We start from the raw sequence: 18,866 nt of genomic DNA on the forward strand, positions 1-18,866 counted from the left end.
TACTAAATTGTAGGGATCATGATGAAACAAAATGGCAGCCATAAAAATTGCATGTTTAAAACTACTTTTAAAATGTCTGAATATTAACAAGGACTGTTTCACAGTATTGGCTGAGCAAACTAAAGATTATTGTACTTATAAAGCTGCTTAAATCACTATATACATTTGTGGAGTTAATCAAAATTTCACTATTTCAACAAATTTTCATCTAAGTAAGTAAATGACTTTTTCAGGCAAGCATACAAAAAAATTAAGAACCTTATCCATTTAATTCTTTCACAAAACTCTTCTGTTTGGGGTAGTAATGATCCCTTTCTTATACCAAAAAGGACACTAGTGTGTGTTTATGTGTCTATATATATCAATTCAAAACCTTATTAAAAAAACAAAAAAACCTTCGTACTTTCCGGTCGTTAACCAAAAATCAAAATGGAGATTGTCTGTGGTAATAGCACTCAAAATCATTGGGGATAATCCATCTATCAGACAAAATCCAAATAGCAGAATACTGCCTTTCACTGTCTGCAGCCAGTTGTGGGAAGGCAGTATATAAAGCAGACAATGCACTACTTTGAGCATATAATTAGATATCAGGAAAGGTTGGTAGCGATCCTGATGAGTAATAAAATTAAATTGGGTATACACATGCCCCATGCTTGGTATTGCTGGTGCACAGATATATAGCTCATAAAAAGGAAACAAGTATAATAAAAAAATTAAAATTTATAAACACAAGTAGAGATCGATATAAATATGTAGGCAAGGAGAATTCTGCTTACCCATAGAATTAAGGACCAAAGATGGGACCATGGTGCATTCTGATTTACGAGGAGATAGTGGACCCCTGCATGAACAACATAAGACCTGACGTTGTTCATTAGAGGGTCCATGCACCCCCACCCCCCACTGGATAGCTAATTGTCAAATCTGGACTGGTTTTATGAGTAGGCTCCCGCATAGGTCCTGCTCCTACCGACATCTGGGTAATAAACTTCCAGAGACCCAGGTAGGAGGGTTCCCAACTTTGCCTTCTTCTCCGAGAGTGGAGAAAACTCAACACTCCTAAGATATATCCTCTGTCCACCACCCCAGAAACTGGGAACTGGGTGTGGTAAGGACTCCTGAGCTCCACTAGTAGAAGTAAGGAGAGAACATAAGCATTGAGGAGCTCTGATGAACAGGTCTCCGGAGACAGTGCAACAGGTGAACCACGTTCCCTAATTTTTAAAAGCAAACTGATCTCGACTGATTCAGCTCTAAGATCAGCAGGGCCTGGCAAAATCCCCTTTAGCTTTACTCATGATAGTCCACGAGTAGCAGTCTATTAGAAATATTGTATTATGATATCACCATCCAGAATTGCATCCAGATGGTCTTATGGAACATCTCAACAGAGCCCATTGCAACCAAGAACTGATATAAAGGTTGCTAGTGCAGAATTTAAATACAAGCATACCCAACTGGGCAACACTCGCCACTGAATGGGATCCAAATGAAATCAATAGGGACCCTAGAAGAGAAAAGAACAATAACTGTAAGTGCTGACCACCACTACATAACAAAAGAGGAATAGACAAAGGCTGAGAAGCCTCCATGCTTGAAACCATTACACAGGATTTCATATCCTTTTTTTTTGTGATATATCTGTAAGAAACACAAAAAATAAATTCAACAAAATATATCTCTGATAACAAAACAAAGAATTCCCAATTATTAGAAAGCAAAACTAAGAAAATGTAAATCACAAAACATTAATCTGAATGCTCTTGATTTGTTGAGAAAAAGTGATTTTATTGTCTGCATACAGTGGTTATATACAATACCTGCATAGAGGGCGTGTGAGGGCCGGCATAAAGTTTTGCAAATCAGATATTGCCGTTGGCAGTCGAGTGGGGTATATAAAGACAGGAGCAAGTGAATACAATGTTAGATGGCAAAGATGAAGATTGAGAAATAACTATTAGTGTCAGTGGAGGTAATATGTTTTGGAACAAAAGTTCTACAAGTTACATATCTAACTTGATACAAAACAATTTTAAATAAGCATTTTGTTTTTCAGGTGAGATACACAAGTTATCAGTTTTGAACAAGATATAATCCTGATCTAGATTAACACTGATGAATATTCATGATTAGTATTCAGGTTTCTCACACAAGCTCACAAACAATTCAAAACACAAGGTCCGCATTTCTTAAAATCAGTGAACAATACATTCAATACCTTTTGGGTTTAATTTCAATGAAATTAGCAAAAATCACACACATGTATCAACTTTTTGTTGTCAAAATTTGCAAATAAATGAATCATCAGCATAATTTATTATGGGCCATGTGAAAAAACAAGTCCTGGCCAATATACAGTCCAGAGTAACCTCATTTTGACAGCTATCAGATATAAATAAATGGTAGTTAAATATTTAAAAAAGGGACAAATTCTTTTGGTATGTACATTTTGGAACATATGGACAAAAAAATCTAGCGCGACTACTGTAAAAGATGCATTTATGGATTGAGCTACTACATTATTTCACCTAATTATTAAGTGCAATGCATATATAATTCAAGTTAAGCCTAACTAAGAATTTGTTAACTACTGAGCAGTTTAAGCTTAATTAGGAATTTGTAACCTATTGAACAGTATATTGGTGTATTGCTGAAATGAGTTAACTCTACTCAAATTTAAATAATTACACAAACCTGTGACCCTTGTTGAGATGGGTAACCAGCTCCATATGGATAACTCATTTTGTTTTATTACATGCACATTCTTCTGTATCAAAAAAAAAGGAAATTAGGATTACATATAAAAATATCTATTTGAATAAAATTACAAAAATTTAAATAAAATCTTTCCAGATATCTTTAATGTATCAAGTTATTAATACAACTATTAATCAGTGCTAACTATAAACACAGACAGCAATCACATTTAGAGAGGCCTGGGCAAAGACACAACTGTGAAATTCTTTGATAGATACAATTTCAATGGGGACATGAATTAGAAGTAAAACAGAACAAAAAGGAACTATAAATAATGACATAAAAGATAATTGATACCTACCACAGCATCAAAATCATGATAAATATCACATCACATATCATATACCATGTAACAAAAATTTTACACAAGTTAAACTAACAGCATAAACTACATCCAACAAACCATTACACATTTTGAAATTATTTAGAGAGAAATAATTTTGCTAATAAGCATAAACTTGCAACCTTTCATTTTACCACTCATATAAAAACAGCAAATAGGCAGTCCATTTGAACAATTTCTAGAACAATAAAAAAAAAAAACTTTCTTTTACACTCACGAGACACAACTTCTTACATCTCAAATTTCTAAAACTAGGTTATCTACATAAAGTCTCTCCAGATTCTTACACATAGTCACAATAATCTCAGACAAAATTGAAATAAGATCTTTTTTACAACTTAAGAAAACAAAAGGTGGAAAAAGGTCATATACACTATTGAGATCACCTTTCACTAATAATTAAAAACAAGAACAATCATATTTAATTTCTTCTTTCCCTCCACAATATCTATTCTCCTCTTACTTAAGTTGGTTTTTTTGATACCATGTACATAACTTTAAACTTTTCTTTACTGAATTTTTTTTTTCCACAAACTGGTTCTGTCACCAAATCTCTGGAAATTTTTCTCAACATTATTAACCTTTCTGTGTATGTTAGTATCATCAGTATACTTAGAAAAATTATTGTCCAAAAACAAAAAAGCTATACACATAGTTGATATGAAAACCAAATGGTTTTTAAACAATCCCCATGATATACTCCACTAATCAATTTTCAAAATCATTAAAATTCCTATTAATCATCACCACCTTTTCTACCACATACTCACTTCTTAAGTTTTAAAACAATTTCATAATAATAAAGATATATTCTTTAATAAATTTTCCCTTAAGGAAGGAGTACATAATTCCTTCATAAATACCTTCCATACAATTATAATATCAATATAAATCAAATTCAATTCATAAAAACAATATATAAAATTTCCATACAGAAATCAACCTTAAAATAATTACTATCTAATTGTTTCTTTTCCTACTTTTCTTTTTTTTTAACTTTGATATATTTATACAATTCTTAAGCTTATCTCTCCTCAAAACAGCTTTCATATTCATTCTTGTCTCTCCATTTCTCTTTAAACCATTTGAAATTCTTGTTAAATTTTATCATTTGTATCTCTTTACGCCACCATATCTGTTCAACAGTCTCTTCTTCCTGTATCTGTTGTCTAAATTTCCATTCTTTTGGATTCCTCTTTTTCTTCTGTCCTCTGTGAATATTAAAATGTCTTAATCTTGTCCATACCTTAATAACTTTTCATTTCTCTCTTTTTCTCAGTTGTTACACCTGGACATCTTGTTTTATTTTTATTTTTTATATGTACAAAAGGTTAATTGTTCAATTCCTCTCAAATTTTCCTGGATGTTCTGTTATACCTATTTTGCATTGCTTTTTTGTTCTTAATTTGTTTATCTCTTTTATTTCTGCTTTCTCTCAAATCATCTTTTTTAATGTGATTTCAAATCCTAACAATACTGTTTTTATCCTTATTTTATCTTCCTGTTCTTTCCATTCCTCTTATTTTCCCATCACATAATTCTTTGTTCCTTCATTTTAATTATTTCCAAAATGTACACTCAAATTTTCTTTAATCTGGCTTATGTATGTGTTCAATTCACATGCCATATATATATTGCAATACATTCCTTCAGTTTTCAGTATCCACATCATATATCATCTCTGCAACTTCTCAACATTCTCTTCCTTTTTTTCATACATTTCTGCCCCATGCATTGATTCAAAATTACATCTGAATAATTAATTATCTTTAAATTTTTCATTCTACTTTTTATGCTCTATGCTGCATTAAGTGCCCTCTAGACTTTTGTACACTGCTACTTTATCTGCTCATTTGATATACTTTTAATAATGAGCAATATCTCAAGTAGTTATAATTGCTTACAGTCTCCATTTCTTGGTTCTACTATTTTCACTGTTCATTTCTTCCTTCATTTTGGAAAATCATGATTTTTGACTTATCCTACTTCGATATTAATCTGGTTCTATCTATGTATTCTTCCTCCAACATTGCTTTATCATCTACTTTATTCTATTTCATCTGCCATTATCAATAAATCAGCTGCAATTATATTTACCATCCACTCTTCTTCAAAATCACTTTTATAATTCATAAAATAAACTGGACTCAACAGACAACCTTATCCAACTCCGACTGATGTCCACAATTTTTCAATTTGTCAACCTCCTATTTTTTTCTGTATTTTTAGTTCCCTACAGATGTATCACCATTAGTATTCTCTCTAATACCAGGCTTCTGCATGTTTTATAAATAACGTTTTTTCTGTTTGCTGTGTAAAATAATGACTACGTCTAGGAAGAAAGCATGCAACTATTCTCTTTTTTTTTGTAACCTACTTTTTATTAGTGCATTAAGGGTAAGGTTACGAGTACTTTGATTTCAGCATTAAAAGTGTCAAATGGTATTCTGATCATGATTTAGTTAAACAGTAAATTCAAAGTCAAATATATTTTCCAAAACAATTTGAGATGACAATTTTCAATCAAGAACTTAATCTGCACTGACAGGATGACATTTTTTCTCATAGTGACAGTTCTAAACCAACAGCATGAAACTTCAGATAAACTTACTAAATAGTATAAAGTTTAAGCTTTAAAACATTAAAATAATTTTAGTTTTAGTATTTCCATAATTATTCAGGTTATTAAATTTCCAAAATTTTGTTGAGACTGTTTTGAAAAAACATTAAAAATACATTTTTTATCTTAGAATTTGAAGTTTTATTGTTGACCAGAAAGTTCCATTTATATCCATTGCCATTTCATGTTGTTTTCTCAAAAATTTTTTTTGTAAAGTTTTCCCTTTTCTCTGTAGTACACTTCCACCTTTTTCCTTCTGTTTCCTATGTTTCTTGCTTTTTCCTTTTGTTTGTTGTTTTCCTAATAAAAGGTGATATTTGGTTCTTTCTTCTACACTATCTTCATCTCTTCTCCTACAATCTTCTGTTTTTTTTTCTTCAAAATTACAAAATCCATTATTGACATTCCTTTAACTTCTATATATGCAAGATTCCCATCTTCATCTGCTTGTATTCTTCCACAGATAAATATTTCTCCATTTTCTTCACAAATTTATATTTGCCATTTCCTTTTTTTATTCATCTCTTCATCTTTAGATCCACTTACTCTTCTCCATTTATAATCCCAATTCTCACATTAAAACCTCTCACAACTGTCAAAGGACCTAGGTTAGATCTCAACAAGACTAGAAGTTTTAATCTCAAAAACTTTTCCAAGCTTTTAAAAAATACTTTCTTTTACAAAAAACAACTGTCAGGAAAGTCTCTTACTATTTTCAAATTGATCAGTTTAGTTTTTTTTTCTCTTTCATGAGTATAAAAATATCTACCAAGTATATATGAATATACATACATAAAATACATCTTGACAAAAAAAACTTTCAAATCAAATATCTGTGAAAATGAGATGATTGTACTGCATGATGCAGCTGCTCTCATCAAAAAATGAAATATTAAAAAAGCTTTTTAGATATGCACATAGTGCCAACAGATTTAGACCTGAACTTTTCTCAAAATCCTCAGCTGCTATAGCAAGTAGGAATAATATTTATGAAAAACAGTTCTCTACCCAACTTAATCCATTTATAACTTGACTTTCTTGTAACAAGGTCACATTGCCCAAGTTTTTCAGCTACTACTTATTTGATTCAGTTTAAATAACTTCTACTAATTTGTAGATTTTTATGTATTTTTCATTTCACTCCATATTTGAAGAAAACGTTATAAATGCTTGTATATCATCTATTACTGTTGACTATAATCAAACAAAAAGTTAAAATGTTTTCTGTACTAACTTTAATCCTCTAGTTTAATGGACATTTATACAAGTTGTAATGATGTTTAAACAGAAAACTCAGGTGGATCTCATGGTTTTAAGTTACATTCAAAATACTACTGTGGCAACTTATTGTAAAGCAATTACAGCTGAAACCTGAGAAAAAAAAAAGTTAAGTTTGTTCATTTATCTGCAAATGTTATTCTACCGAAGTAGAAAATAATGTTTCTTAATTCAGTCAGTTTTCTTAAAAACTTTTGGATTTACATTGATGCATTTTCTACATCAAAGCACATTTTAGTGTATTTTGTGTGCCTGAAAGGGATGTAGTGAAATTGTTAAATGATACTAGACCACCATGACCCATTGGATCAATCACTATTCAGAGGTTATGAAGAATACAAGCTAATGAAGGTTTATTTTGAGATAATTTAATTAAATATTTCAATACATTTGTGTTATTCATAATTCAAGAAAAGATATTTGATTGTTGATCGGGAATAAAAGGAAAGACTATTCCATTCTTCAAAAAAGTGAAGTAAGAAGTTTCGTAAAGAGCTTGACCGGTAGTGTGATTTTTTTGACTGAGAAAATAAATAAACAAACAAACAATCTCAGAGTTTTAGCAGTATATAGATAGATTATTCAAGATCTTGTTTTTGTCATCTTACACCTTTTAATGAAGATGTAAACATTGGCAGGGAAATAATAGCCAATGCTTGGCGAGAGGTTTTCATTTATAAAATTTTGTTGTTGTTCTCGACTTGATTTTTATTTTATTACCTCGTCTCCATAGTTACTATTTGCAAATTGTCAATAATATTGTAGGTCCATTTTATTGTTGTTCTTTCTATGCGCCGTTATAACACATTTTCATCTCATCATTTAATTTCTGTTGTGCATATATTGTTGTATAGAAGATATTTTAAAGTGATTCATCAGGTGGAAAACAGATAGATAGATAAACTGATATGTGGCGCCATCTAGTGTACCTAAATTCATCTAGAAATTTTCATTTAAAGTGCCCAAAAAACAGGGCTAATTCGGTACCCCATGGCCCGATTTTAATTAAACTTGTTTTATTCTGTTTCTATTCTCATTTCATTACAAATATGGTGGTATTGTGCACCATTTTTGCTGTATTTAATTACAGCCAAGCACACACACACACAAACAATCTCAGATGTTTAGTAGTATATAGATTAATAGATTTCCGTAAGCACAGCCTAAAGAAATAAAAGGTTCACACAAACAGGTGAATATAGCATATCCTGCACATATTACACACACTGGATTTGCATAAGAAGTTGAGTATCATGGCTTTCGATCATGCTGTCTTTCGCTCATGTTTTTTATATTGTGTTAAATAAAACATTATGAAAATAAATTAGCATTTTTTTTATTTGTTACTTAAATTTCAATGAACACTCTAAAAGTCCCTAGTTACATTTCTTTGCTTATTGTGTACATATAACTGACAATTTACACTTCAGGATTTATTCATTTTTTTACTAACAATAAGAAATTCTAGTTTCAGTTCAATCTAAGTTTTTACAGACATATGTTTATTCTTCAGTGATTTTAACTTAATTATAAATGTTTTAATTATTACAAAAGACTTAAAAGTAATAAGTCTGTGTCATATTTAAAAATAAACGTTACCTGCTGTATCGGTAGTTCTCCTTTTTTTGCTACTTGTGTTTTAAGAATAACCTTACATCTTTAAATTAGTAAGACCATGAAATATATAATTTTAGAATGTATTCATAGAAACACTGTTTGCAAATCAAAAGGATTCAGAGGAGTACTAACATAATTACAGGAATGGAATGATCATTTTAAAGAAATAGGTTAAGATCTCTTAACTTATTTTTCTCTGAAGAAAAAAGTACTAGGTGATACAAGATTACATTATTATCTAATGGATCATTAGGATAAAGGCCTCCAATTTCTTGCAAATAATCAGCTAATCAAACTTTGGGCTTGTGGTTATTACTATTGTCAACTATTCCAACTATCCAAATAACCAAAATATTCCCATTATGTTTGTTTTTTGTCATGCATAATGCTATACAATGGGCTGACTATCTATGCTATGTCCACTGCAGGGTATCAAAATAAATTTTTAGAACCACAATTTTTTTTTTGTTTTAGTTATCTCTTTAGAATAATCCATTAGTTGAAAGTAACCATTTAATCAATGAATCGATCAGCAAATTCCATTAACAGTCTGGCTCTACAAGTTTCGAAACAAAAGTGTTTTACAACTTAAAGAAGAGAAATTAAGTTGCACATGCTCAAAATATATTCATCAAAGCTCACCTCTACATGAATGAAGCTCAGAAATGTGTATGCTATAACCACTGCAGTGTATAGTTGTGACTTGCATTTGTAAACATATTTTCAAAGAAGAAATTCACCATTCCAGTGTAACTCCTGCTAAGTTATCAAATGACTTTACTAATCTAATTTAGTGTCAAGGATACAATCATACAGAACAATGTTAAATTTTACTTAGCGTAGATGGTTATGTTATGTATTTGGTAAATTTAATACAGCTCCCTTACTGAAGTGCAAACTTAAAATTGATTTAATATGAGCATTATATACATTATAAATTATTAACATCCAAATTAATAAAAATGAGTTTTATTAAATAAATAAAAGCAATTCATATTACATTATTAGCAATATAAAGGGCCACACTAATGTTTTAAGAACAATTTTAAGCATGTTTCAACACAGACATAGATTAAACACCAATTACCATCCACTCACTGTGCTAAAGCCTCACTTAAAAGATTTTAAGAATGAACAATAAGTGATATTATACTAATGCACCCATAACTATAAAGTTCTATAGAGTACTGAAAATGCTGTGTAACAATTATTTGTTGTAAGAGATTAGGTTGAAACTACTTATCTGACTAACATTTGATACTTCTGTTACCATTATTAGTAGTACTACTACAATGAATGCAAAATTTTTAAGTTTTGACTTAAGTTGGATTATAAATTATTTAAATTGACCAAAATATGAAGTAAATTAGAGGAAGGCTTTTAAGATATTTGATTGATAAGAGCTGGCTTTTAGTTTTTTGCTTTTAATTTAGTGGATGGGACAGCAAAGGTGAACATCAAACCCTACGATATCCTTAAAATAAGTTGAATATTATGTTAATATTATACATTCTACTAACACACTTGGATAACAACAGTTTTGGTAAAATAAGAATTCCTATTCACAGTGTTGTATTACAAGATATGGAATTATGCTAGATAAATAGCCTAAACGACCTGATGAGCCCTAGTATTTGGTAAAAGCCTAGTTTATGAACAGTATTATCAACATTGGATATGACAGATGTATCATGTACTGATGTTGTATGGTTGACATATTATTACATATTCTTCTTAGCTTTCACTCAAGTTTTTATAAAAATATAACTACAAAACAGTTTTGTGATTTACTCTACGACTATTACTACTAGCTTTACCAACAGAAAAAATGAACAATAATTAAATCTAAAAAAGTAACCGTTAAGATTCAAGCTAATATCTGGAAATTGGAATATTTTTTATTATTAAATTTACAAACTGCACTTGATCAATAAAGTTAACCAGCCGACAGCAACACGTAAAAAAATAAGTACATTAACCATTAACAACTGTCCTAAAACCGTCGTACGTCTCCCCCCCCCCCCTCTCCATGTTTTAAGTTTTACCACAGTAGGCCTGAATAGGCTACAAAATACAATACTCAGACTTAAATAACAAACATTCGTGGAATTCTGTATAAACGAAAATCTTATTTTAACTAAACTAAGTCAACAATAAATTTTCGTTTATTTATAAAATTAAAAAGGTATATATATATATTCAATGTAAATGAAAGTTAACACAACTTACCCAATTGCTAAACTTAGAAATGAAGCAAATGCAATTCCAGCATATCACTTTAAGTTCAGCCGCCTAGTGTCATAACTTGAAAAATAAAAACAAAGCTGAAATGCTTATACAAAACAAAACTTCACAAAGCCTCCAAAAAGTAGAAATGTCTAAACAAATATTTCACTGTTCATGATGTTTATTAATTCTGACTACGCATAAGGTTCAGCTTATTTAATAATGAATTCCTTAAAAACACACGTACTTCTTTGTATTCATAGGAAGCGAAAGCTCAAAATGTGAGGGCGAGGTTATATCGTGAAGGGCAAATGGTATGCTATTTATTGTTTTAGTTATATATTTTATTTTACTTCAGCTTTACTTTATTTATTTCTTTATCGTCAACGTGTATATATAAAACTTAACGCAGAAAAGCTGTCAGTGAATAGCCTCGGTATTACATTGACAAAACTTATGCATTTGTTTGTTTGTTTGTAATTAAGCACAAGGCTATCTGTGCTCTGTCCACCACGGGTATCGAAACCCGGATTCTAGCGTAAACTTATGCAATTACATACTTACGGATTCCATTTGCAGTACATGAACTAACACTGACCAAAGTTTGGAAAATATAGGTGCAAAATTATAAGCCATGGCCATTAGAGTACAAAGAAGGGCTACTGGGATGATTCCTTAGATGGGAATATTTCATTTGATGATAGGTTAAAGTTTTTAAAATTATTTTATCTTGAGAAAAAAAAAATTGGTTAGAGGGGATTTCACTGAAGTGTTCAGGATTATAAAAGAATTAGATTAGTTTATTTATTTATTTGTAGTTAAGCACAAAGCTACACAATGGACTATCTGTGCTGTGCCACTACGGATATCAACACCCAGTTTTTAGTGTTATACGTTTTCAAACTTACTACAGTGTTACTGGAGGCTTTCATAGAAGATATTGGTGCAGCATCTTTTTTTTTTCTATATGTTAGTTGTAAGAGTGGTGAAACTGGAGGACATTGATTTAAGATTTGACCTGGTAGGCTTGTTGAATACTTAAAATATCAAGGTTGGGTATAGGCAGATGGGCATTTGATAAAATGAATGAAACCACCACTATGGGCCAAGGGGACTTTTTGTTAAACCTCAAATGTTTCAATCTTATTTCGCTAATATCCTTTTCCTTATTTCTTTCCTACACACTAACCCCAAAGGGGTGGGACGTTCGGGGATATGTCCTCAGGACCCAAAATCCCGAACATGACACTGGAAAAGGCAAAACAAAAATGTCTGGTCAGTCGATACCAAAAATTTTAACAATTAAGATCAATTAACGTGATATCTTTCAAATATTCTGCCTAAATTGATGTGTGACCTTTTGCATTTTATGCATAACTTCAGCTAGCGTCACATATGGAAATTGATCACTTGGTAAGTTGATGTCGATTCAAAATTATTTGCATTCCACCATTTCCCAAGACAGATCTGGGAACATTATCAATTTAAAGTCACTTTTCTAGCTCTGTAAAATTTGACACCATAATTAATCACTTAACTATATAAAAGGACAGGAAGGCAAACCTTTAACTGAGATGGACCAATGGGTCCCATGTTGTCCCAAAATATTATGTTATGTTATTAATTAACATGCTAATTTAAATGGTTAAAACAAAATTTGTGTATATGATAAACATTTGACTTGTTTTCATCCCATATTGGGCCATTGAAGGTCAGTTACGCATAAAACATTCATAAATATGGTTAAGTGTATCTGATGCTCATAGGTTTTTCATCATTGTTGATTTTCATTTTAGCAAAACATTTTTACAACGTGGGGGAGGGGGCTGGTGGTTAGGGTGCTTGATTCGTATTTTGCTGGTCGCGAGTTCAAATCCCATTACCGAACATGGTCGCTCTTTGAGGGGACGTTATAATGTCATGACCAACTCCACTTTTCATTGGTACAAGAGTAGCCAAACATTGGTGGTGGGTGGTATTGACTAGTTGTCTTCTCTCTAATCTATTACTTCAAAAGTAGGGACAACTAGCGTAGATCGCCTTCAAGTAGCTTTGCGCGATGTTCAAAAACAAACAAACCAACGCAACGGAAGAAAATATGACTATTTTGGTAGATGGTGGGGTATCCTATCAGATTCAGAAATCCAGAAGCCTAAGAATGAGATGTATATGGCTGTGTAGAGCATTATCCAGTGATCATTTTACTGTGCTGTTTTCTTTGATCCGAGTAGTCGTTAAGGTGTTTATTTCTACCAAAGTTGACCACTTACTTACTATGGCCGTGCTATTTCGCCATTATTTTAGTATTCCTCTCTCCTCTTATCTTTGTAATGTTCTTGCACTTCACCCAGAGAAAGTACTTATATCTCTGTTCTTTACCTGACCTTGAATCTCTTTTCTCCTTCGCATCGTTTAGGTTCGCATCCTGCCGAATCGTCTTCACTCTCTATCTTCTCCATTTGAAGGCAAGCTGTCAGATACATCCGTAAGTTTACCACTGCTGTACGCAGAAATACTTCTCTTTTGGTGCCTGACAGCATCTCCTCCTCCGAAGCTTCTCTGGCCTCTTATGGCTAACGTTTTAAGTAACTGGTGTTCCGTCGTGATCGCATCCACACTTGCTACACTTGTAAGTCCTCGGACGTTTTGATACTTTGTATTTGTAGGTTAGCTTTCAATCCGATTTCGTTCCATTTTGACAAGAACAACTACTTGGAAATTCTGGCTCGTTGTCGTAGCAGTTCCTCACAGGTTTCACAAAAAGTTCGGGGGTAGTTAGTGCTACAACAATTTCATTGTCTGAATTCATCTAAAAAAATCACCTAACTCTACTGACAAAAACAACTATAACTTCTTTGGGTGTTATTCAATTATAGATCGGCATACACCTTTAGATTTCTTATAGGATAATGCATATATCTGTAAATTTTTAGAAAAAATAAAGTCTAAATGCCGGATATCGTTCCTACAAAATGCCCTATGATTTCTGTTGCTGTTGAGTCAGAGACTGCTTGTTTATGTTAAGTGTGTGGTATTTTCTGCTTCGGGGATGTATCTCAGTGTAGGCTAACCGAAGGCTAAATGATATCGGTGTGAGGATCTGTTTCTCCTGGATCTAAGACCTAGTTCGTCACACAGCAAATCAGACGAGATACAAATATCCAAAATGATTAAAATGTTTAATCACAACAACTAACAAAACATAATACAAAATAACACATTACAATACAAAATAGCAGGGTAAGTGTGATTCGTGAGTATGTACAGATGACGAGAATAGTAAAGACAATCATTGTTTGTTTGTTTTTTGAATTTCACACAAAGCTCCACGAGGGCTATCTGCGCTAGCCGTTCCTAATTTAGCAGTGTACTTGGGCTACTCTTTTACCAACGAATAATGGGATTGACCGTCACATTATAACGCCCCCACGGCTGAAAGAGCGAGCATGTTTGGTGTGACAGGGATTCGAACCCGCGACCTTCAGATTGCGAGTCGAGTGCCTTAACCACCTGGCCATGCCGGGCCCAGATAATCGTTATTGAAAAAGTTAATATCACTAATTCAAGTGTATTTGAAGTTAAAAAACAGTAATATAAAAATAACCAGACAAATTAAAAAAGAAATCATCATAAAATAAGCAAAATTTTGGCATTTATTTTATAAGTCTACTTTATAATAATGTCTGATTCCGTTTCCCTCGAAATAAGACTCCTCTTTAATTCAAGCGAAACCAAAACAAGTTAACAATAAACCTCAGCAAATTAATAAACAAGTAAACAATAAACCTCAATATATTAAAACATAGAAAGCCAAAATTTTCTTACCTCCAACGGTGAGCGAGCCTATCGTACGTTTGTTAATAGGGTGACTTACCTTTTCTCGTTCTTCTTGTTTCTTTTCTTTTTCCTCCAATAACTGCTGTAGTCTCTCTTGTTTATTTTGCTGTTCGAGCTGCCACTGTTACAGGTTTTCTTGTCACTGCTGCTGTCTCTCTGCTTGTTTCTTTTCTCGTTCTTCTTGTTTCTTTTGCTGTTCTTGTATTGCTGCCATCAAATCTGCTAAGCTGTAGTTTGATTTGCCACTTCTCGTTTCCATCTTTCTTTTCTTCTTTTTTTTTAGTCCCACTCTCTGACACCAATTTGTTACGTCTCTGGTCGTTTGTTAATTTCCGGTATAAATTCTTCCCGAGGAACTTCAGCGATACAAGTCCTTTCTTAAATAAAACTAGTTTATTCTTTCTCAATACACAGAATTTCCACAGTCACTTTCACTTAAACACACGCTATAATTCACAACGATTCACGCACTTTACTTACGGTCACTACCGCTCGCTTGACTCAATTATCTGTCTCTATATCTCCATCTGCAATTATTTGCCGGGCTTATATACAAAAAAGAGGGCGCCTAGAAAAGACTAGAGTTACCAGGAACAGTCAAGATCCTTAGAGAAACCCATGACGTGTTACCAGCGTCACGTGACTTCCGCTGTCGTAACATTTCTTTAACTACGTGGAACCGAGTGTGGCCAGAGTGAATATGGGCCGTAACGCGGCGGATCCTCGTTCCGGGAATAAAAATGTAATGTGTTACAGAAAGAAAAAAAAAGATTTACAAAACATGTCAACCAGCGTTTAAACTTTACTTTGTGTCACTGACGAGAGAAAGAATGCGGAAGAGGGCAAATATACTAAATGGAGGGATGTTCTTGACACACCCTCATTTGGACTCACCCACCGATAATTACTTGTAAAACCTCACTTAACCGACATTTTCAGGACTGAGGGGGGCCTCGGATAATTAAAATGCCGGCTTGGACTGAAAAAGTATATTTGGTTTGGTTGTTTTAAGCGCAAAGTTACACAATGGACTATCTATGTTCTACCCAACACAGGTATAGAAACCCGAATTTTAGCGTCGTAAACTTACAGACTTATTGCTAGGGGCTGGGAAGCAAATAATATTAGCCGAATTATAAGCTTTAGTACAGATATTGAAATATTTTGTAGTTAAAAAGTACAATATTGTATTACTAATATTAATGTAATAATAACATTTGTAACTTGAAACACAAAACAATAGATCTAAAACTCGAAGTGAATAACCACAAGTGGCCCACTGAGACGGCTGAGTCTCATTGCTGCGAACCCTACTTAACTCACTTGGCGGAAAGAACCCGGATTCGGAAAACTAAGGTTTTGCAATACTTGTTTAATTTGCCTTAGTTGTTACTACACAGCTGGCGAGTGTGATGTCGATTTATAAGTTGTTTGTATATTTTTACATTTTTAACCTTGTTTTTTTGTGTGTGTGTGTGTTTACTGTGCTAGTGTAGGTATGTAGCGCCTTTTTATATGTTTTTGGTATCAAAAATGTGCCTTCTATAGCTGAATGGTCATCAATTGAAACTTCAAGCTTCTAGTCCTGAATCCGCCCCCCAGTGGCACAGCGGTATGTCTGCGGACTTACAACGCTAGAATCCGGGTTTCGATACTCGTGGTGGGCAGAGCACAGATAGCCCATTGTGTAGCTTTGTGCTTAATTACAAACAAACAAGTCCTGAATCCATGTCTTTTTCTTCATTAAAACTTGGAAAATAATGTTGACAAAATTCAAACTGAATATGACGAAGAACCTTCTTCATGATATATTGTCAGTAGACCAGAGTATTGGACTGAAGCTCATGAAAAATATATTCATGATTCACCTAAGCTGGATGTTCAACGTGTAGTAGCATTAAACATCTCAGTTTACTGGAGAACTTAAGATACATCAAACTTCCCAAATAATGGACAGATAACATGGTTTCCTCATCGGCCCCAACCAAATCAAAGCAAAACAAGGTATAAAGAAAAAATACCGCGAGGAATGTAGGAAGTTCATATTTTAGATTCAAGCTTCTAATTATGGAAAATGTAATTATCTAATTGGTTGGAAAACATAACAGCCTGTCTTAGAAGTTAGAAAATTGTGAACTGTAGAATTTGAAGGTGTGAATTTCGCGGAAATCTATTTGCGCTAGCCGTCCCTAATTTAGCAAAGATAGGCTGAAGTGAATGCAGTTAGCCAACACCACCTCTCGCCAACTCTTGGACTATTCTTTTACCCGTCACATTATAAGGGCCCACACATGGAGGCATATTTGGTGATGGGGATTCGAACCCGCAGTCCCCCAATTGTGAATCGAGCGTCTTAACCATGAGGCCATAATAGGCGGTAAAACTTGGAGTTCGGACGCATCAGAAGATACCGAAAATAAAGACTGAGAAGTTTTTAAATATTTCTTTTTCAAATTAGTGCGCTCGACTCGCAATCTGAGGGTATCGGGTTCGAATCCCCGTCCCACCAAATATGCTCGCCCTTTCAGCTGTGGGGGCGTTATATTGTGACGGTCAATCCCACTATTCGTTGGTAAAAGAGTAGCTCAAGAGTTGACGGTGGGTGGTGATGACTAGCTGCCTTCCCTCGCAGATAGCCCTCGTGTAGCTTTGCGCGAAATTCAGAAACAAACAAACAAAGGTAATATTACTAGCATAGGTTTACGAATATTCGACATCCAGTTAATAAAAATGTCATAACTACACGCAGAATAGCTGCATTAAAAGTCAGAGAAATTACTGGAATATACCTGAATACATTAGTCATAGAGGGGTGAAGTCAGTATGTATTTCTGCTACGATATATGTTTCTTAACACGTGGTAGATTCTGTTAAACAGAGAGAGCCGAGGATCTCAGTATGTAGTAAAATCTGATTGTGATTGGCTCTGGATCAAGTGCAATTTGAAAGGAGTTAAATTCTGAAGAGTAACTAGTACAATTCGCTCCGTAAGTGTTTTTTATTTTTTGGCAATACCTGACAGTGTAGTTTTTCTAAGCTTAATTGTCATTTGTATTTTGCTGACAATTTGATATGTTTTTGCGACCCACATTAGTTTTTACATTACTTCCACCAACCCAGTTGTCTTTCTATGAGACAGTGGTAAGTTTACGAACGTACAACGCAAAAATCCGGAATTCGATTCCCAGTGGTGGACACAACAAACAGCCCAATGTGGTTTTGCTCTAAAACAAAATCAACCTAATTCTAAAAATTATTGTTTTGTGGAGTAAATTCATTTGTATATCTCTGATCCATATTAGAAATTATTTTGCTAAAGGCAGAGAATAAAAATGTAAACACTAAAGCACTCCACTCAGGAGTGTACAGACCACTGCCTCAGCAATGAAAAACAACTGCGGGATATTGTAAAATATATATAAGATAAATATTTGTATATTTATTGGTGACTTTTATATTCTTATTATTGTTTGGTTGAAATACAAATATTTATGGGAAAATCATTATTTTGATACAATTTCCTGTGTATTTTAAATCTCTAAACGAGTATAATCAAAATCTAGATTCGTATATCCAAACCTTAATGTTATTAAACTCTAATAAAATTTTGTCAGTATATTTAAATACTGATAAAAAAACTAATTCTTTTAAAGATGTAACATACAAGCATACTAGGAATTTTCTACCCCGTTATTTAACTCTAAAGTTCACATAAAATGTTTTATAAGATTTCGTGCACATAAGTTCCATTCACCTATAATATCATATACGCTTTCTTCTGGAGAATATTTCTGTAAAGGTTAACATGCTAGGTATGAAAGTAAACGGAAAATTTTCAGTGGTGGGTCAGGTGATAGCTCAAGGGTATTTCCACTCTTATTTTTCAATGGGGTTCACCAACAGTGACTTGAGTACTGCATGTGCCCTGGGAAATAAAAGCATTATTGTTTCACACATGTATAATGCTATGTTTCTCAGTCTGGAAATGTTCTTCACAAAGACTCATACTAAACATTTACTTCTTTGGTGAGCACTCTGAAACCTCCAGTAAAAGTGCTGTAAATACATTCATTTTTATCTTTGGATCGTGATTGGTATTTAATAAAGAGTGTTTCACACTGTTATATGCCATTCAGTCTTTTTCTTTGCTAAAGTTACAAAGAGTAAAAAAAAACAAAAATCAGG

The 18,866-nt window shown here is 33.0% G+C and overlaps 1 protein-coding gene across 1 annotated transcript in view; it reads right to left on the reverse strand.

Moving 5' to 3' along the window:
* Positions 1-10,951, reverse strand: part of LOC106458878 (annexin-B12-like) — a 75,810-nt gene extending 64,859 nt beyond the window's left edge. Inside the window, 2 exon segments of the mRNA XM_022385235.1 lie at positions 2,698-2,770; positions 10,848-10,951. Coding sequence (XP_022240943.1) covers positions 2,698-2,745 — 48 coding nt within the window. The 5' untranslated portion in view covers positions 2,746-2,770; positions 10,848-10,951.
* Positions 10,952-18,866: the final 7,915 nt, after the last annotated feature.

Source organism: Limulus polyphemus, unplaced genomic scaffold, assembly GCF_000517525.1.
Source record: "Limulus polyphemus unplaced genomic scaffold, Limulus_polyphemus-2.1.2 Scaffold526, whole genome shotgun sequence".
NCBI classification, from domain to species: domain Eukaryota; kingdom Metazoa; phylum Arthropoda; class Merostomata; order Xiphosura; family Limulidae; genus Limulus; species Limulus polyphemus.